Source organism: Octodon degus, unplaced genomic scaffold, assembly GCF_000260255.1.
Source record: "Octodon degus isolate 3935 unplaced genomic scaffold, OctDeg1.0 scaffold00214, whole genome shotgun sequence".
Taxonomy (NCBI): Eukaryota; Metazoa; Chordata; class Mammalia; order Rodentia; family Octodontidae; genus Octodon; species Octodon degus.
The window spans coordinates 3,197,422-3,202,525 of NW_004524790.1; the positions used below are offsets into that span (position 1 = coordinate 3,197,422).

Genomic DNA, 5,104 nt, shown 5'->3' on the forward strand with positions numbered 1-5,104 from the left:
ATGTATATATATAATTTAAATTTATTCCTGTACCTTTGATGAAGTAAGTAAAAGTCTAAAAAGTTACTGCCACGTATTTTGCTCAGACTCCTCGCTCAGTCTGCAGTGAACGTTGCAATCCAGGATTTAGAAAAAGCCCTCAGGAGGGAAAGCCTGCCTGCTGTTTTGATTGCATCCTTTGCCCAGAGAATGAGATCACCAATGACACAGGTAAAAGCATGGCTTGTGAACATATTCTCATTCTATTTTATCTTCATTCCATCTATCTGGGAAATGGAAAATATCTTGTAGAGGACACCAATAGTGTGATTGTTCCTTCACTTATCAAATTATGTGTTAAATGCTATTGCCTCATAGCAGTAACTATTGTTGTAAAACATATTTTCCCTTTAAAATACATTCTAATTTATTGTATTCCTATTAATCTAAATTTTCTTTACAAGCATTGGAACTACAGCAAGATTACAGTCAAGACAAGAGTCAGGCATATTTTATTTTCTAGTGGCTGACACTATTCTTCATACAACATAGGTGCTTGCTGACACTATTCTTCATACAACATAGGTGCTTGTAGAGATTGAGTTTTATTAAAGAAAGGGAGAGATTCTTGATGTACAACATGCTTATAAAACAGTACAATCCAATTCCTAGTATGTATTACTCATTTTCCTAGAATGCATAAGTAGGTGGAGAGACAACCTGCTCCATTCATTAGCATCTGTACAGCAGAATTGCAAGGATGATGTGCACATAGAATAAGGGATTTAAAAATGATAATATTTACATTTAGGAAGGTGTTTTAGGTTCTCTCACAGATGTTATAGTATTATATAAGAATAAAAAGAAGTGGCATAAATCCTTTTAAGATTAATAGAAGTGGACAAAATAGCATATTCAACATTCATGCAATATTCAAATATCCTGAAGGAAAACACCATGTTATTAAAACACAGATAAAATGAGGATTAGGGTTGAAAAAATTCCAGCAAATTTATAGAAATCTAACATTGAACACTTTTGCATATCATAAGTACTATTTTGGAAATATTTAACTTTCTTATAAGTCATGACATGGTGAAATCACCTTTATATTGACTATTTTCAAATTTGGGTTTTGTCTGATATAAACTTTGACTTCAAAATTAATTAATATGACTTAAAATGTTCTATGAAATATTTCAAGACAAATTATGTGCTGTATCACATGATTACTTGAATACATGTTCTCCATAAATTATGGAAATACGGTACTTTTCTAAAAATCTTGTATGTGCACACAAGATTGTGCTTCCAATAGGTATAATTCTCAATCACATATAGGATATAGGATATATCAAAGCATAAAATATCAAACATGCACAATTGAATATCCTGATAGATCCTTACACATAGCAAGTTCAGAAGTGGATAGGCTCTAGTGGTACCACTTCTCATTCAATATTTTTCTTCATATGTGTTCCCCTGTGACTTAGTAAATTATGTTGGCTTCCTAATATGAAGTTCTTTATTAAATACCTGGGGGATCAACTCCTGTGAGTTGAAGTTGAAATTATCCTGAGGCAAATACCCATTCTTTCTCAAATTTTAATCACATACTATTAAAAAGTAGAGAAAATTAAACATGAAGAAAATGAAAGATGGGATACAGTCTCAAAGGAATTTTTAAGAAATTAAGAGAGAAAATAAACAGAATTAAATGTGATTCTGGTAACAAAAAGTGACAACTCAGTGAAATTGATTGAGAAGACAGAGAAAACTTGAAAGCTAGTATAAAATTATGAAATTTGTTTGTTAGTATAGTTATATGGAAAATCTTTCCCATTAAAATATAAGTAATTTAACAGAAATGTATGTCTTGAAAGCTACAAAATCAGAGGAAAACATCAATGCAGTTGTAAGAGAAAATTTAAAAATCTCTATAGCAGCAATACCTCCACAGTACTATGTCTGGCATCCGTAGTATAATATTTCACTCCAAAGTTTTGTTCATTAATAATATTACCAGTGAAATTTATAATCATTCAAAAATGCAGTAACACTGACCTTATTCTTTCACAAATGAAAACAGTGGAAATCAATCCGTTTTAAGAGAGGAGCTAATTGGTGTTACTCATAGTTGAAAATGCACTTACAAGAATAAATTTCACAGACACTTTCCTCTATAAACTAACTTCACATGTTCTGTTCAGGGACACTATACCATGAGCAAACTCAGTTTACAAACTATAATTACATGTACTATATCCTGGGAAAAGAAAAACAATGCTACTAAATTAAGGCAATAAAATAAAATTGTGCATCACTGTGATTTACAAAGAAACAACCAACATGCTTATTGCTAAATGAGGAGTAGGAGAAAAATCTCCAAATGACCCCAAAAATGCTATCTGTGGTATTCTGTAGTACGTTTTGCAACATGTGGTGCATTTTTTAATTCAAGAATGACTTAAGAACTTTCTGAATTATATTTCTGCCAAATTTTAAATGCTACATCATGGTCAATGCTAAAAAGAAAATACACAGAAATTTATATTATTAATGGGAAAAGGTGAATAATAGAAATTCTGAATGGTATTAGTTTTTAAACATAAAATCCATTTAAATGAAAAAAATTACATTGGATTTCCTAGTTATAGAATACAAGCCCATTACCAAGTAAGTAAAACCAGTTTTCAAACACCAGTCTTAAAATATTCATAGATAAAGTTTTCTTTTTCTTATTTTTTAGAAACTACAAAATGGTAAAACAAAAAGAAAAAACTTAGAATTGATACAGAATTTCAAGAAAAAAATACAAATTTGACAATACTTGTTGTATTACATATTACTACATGCAAATTAATTGTTTAGATTACCAAATATAAACATGAAAAATTCGGGGGTCGGAGAAAAACCAAGAATTAACTCCTGTTTTAAATAGACGAGCAGAAGTCAGCACCACAGTTATCCAAGTCATCCTGTATATGTATTCTTTCCCCTTTTTTCTTTTGTCCTTTTCCTCATCCTAGGTTTTCCTTCCCATTGAACAGCTTATTTCCCTCTCACAATATCTATCAAAGCTTTGAGATTTTATTTACTCTTCTAGGTTTTTGCACTACCAAGTAATATGATATTCTCACATGTGAGTCTAATTTAATTCACTTACTAGAATGGTCTCAAGTATTATCCGTTTACTTCGTAGATAAAATTTTCAAAATTGACCTTAAACACATATAAACTTACATATGTAATGATTTATTCTGTAATTGCTTTTAAAGACACCAAAATCAAATTACTAAAATATCTCTTTGACAGTAAAAATTAAATAAGCAGTTGCACATAGTAAGTTCATACATGGATAGGCTCAATAGTGGTACCACATCTCATTCAATATATTTCTTCACATGTATTTCCCTGTGACTTAGCAAATTATGTTGGCTTCCTAATATGAAATTCTTCATTAAATATCTGGGGAAATACTTGGGATTTTTTTTCTCCAAATGCCTTCAGGGCAGGTTTGGCTGGCTAGAGTTGTGGGGATTGAACCACAGCAACCTGAGCCTGACTGTTTGTTGAAGCAGCCACTTAAAGAGCTGAGCTAAGGGGCAGGCACCTGGGGAAATATTTAGAAAGATTTGATAGAGATCAAATAACTAAAGTAAGTGAAATAAATAATAAATGTAGATCATTTATTATTTTGTAAAGCTAGAATGTTTTTATGGATATGCCAGATTTATATGGGAAATAAATAACAAATATTCAGCATTATTGCAAAGTTGGTTTCTATATACCTTTCCTTTATATTGTGCCTAGAATGAAATAAAAAAGTGAGGTGTGGTGACACTTGCCTGCAACTGAGGGCTCCTAGAAGATGAGGAAGGATGATTTTGTGTTGGAATACGGCCTGAGCCACATAGAGACTTAAGGAGATCTTGCCTCAAAATAATAAAATTTAAAGGGGTTGAAATATATCTCAGTGCAAAGTTTGAGTTCAACTCCCCAGGCTGAAAAAGGAAGAAAAATAAAACAAAAATGAAGAAAAATCTATACATTGACAATTTAGATAAAGTCCAGTGAGATTCTAGAATGGGGCTGTGAATAATATTTGTAATTATTATTATATTATATATAATTAATGTATCAATATTACCATCCCATGAAAATGACTATTTTAATTTTTGATAGATGTGGAACAATGTGTGAAGTGTCCAGATCATCAATATGCCATCACTCAGAGAAATTACTGCCTAGGAAAAGCTGTTATTTTTCTGGCTTATAAAGACCCCGTGGGAAAGATCCTGGCAGGCACTGCCCTGAGTCCCTCTGTTCTATCAGCTGCTGTTCTTGGGCTCTTTGTGAAGCACAGAGACACTCCCATCGTCAAGGCCAACAACAGGGCTATCAGCTACACCCTGCTCATCTCCCTCACCTGCTGTTTCCTCTGCTCCTTGCTCTTCATTGGCCATCCCAACACAGCCTCCTGCATCCTGCAGCAGACCACATTTGCAGTTGTGTTCACTGTGGCTGTTTCCACTGTCTTGGCCAAAACCATTACTGTGGTGCTGGCCTTTAAGGCCACTGTTGTAAGTGGGAGGATGAGGCAGTTGCTGGTGTCAGGGGCACCAAACTCCATCATCCCCATCTGCTCCCTGATCCAACTCACTCTCTGTGGAGTCTGGATGGGGACAAATCCACCCTACATTGACACAGACCCACACTCTGAACATGGCCATATCATCATCTTGTGCAACAAGGGTTCCCTCACTGCCTTCTACTGTGTCCTGGGATACCTGGGCTCCTTGGCCATGGTGAGTTTCACTGTGGCTTTCCTGGCCAGGAACCTGCCTGACACCTTCAATGAAGCCAAGTTCCTGACGTTCAGCATGCTGGTGTTCTGCAGCGTGTGGGTCACCTTCCTGCCCGTGTACCACAGCAGCAAGGGGAAGGCCATGGTGGCCATGGAGGTCTTCTCCATCTTGGCCTCCATTGCAGGGCTGCTCGGCTGCATCTTTGTCCCCAAGTGCTACATTATTTTGCTAAGGCCAGAGAGGAATTCACTTTCTGACCTCAAGGATAAAACACATTCTGGAAGAAAAAAAGCTTTTTTTAAATTAAAACTTTATGA

General features: G+C 34.6%; 1 protein-coding gene across 1 annotated transcript in view; it reads left to right on the plus strand.

Annotated features, from left to right (window-relative positions):
• Positions 1-5,104, plus strand: part of LOC101584631 (vomeronasal type-2 receptor 116-like) — a 46,082-nt gene that overhangs the window by 38,716 nt on the left and 2,262 nt on the right. The window contains 2 exon segments of the mRNA XM_023705136.1: positions 87-210; positions 4,165-5,078. Of these exon segments, the coding sequence (XP_023560904.1) occupies positions 87-210; positions 4,165-5,078 (1,038 nt within the window).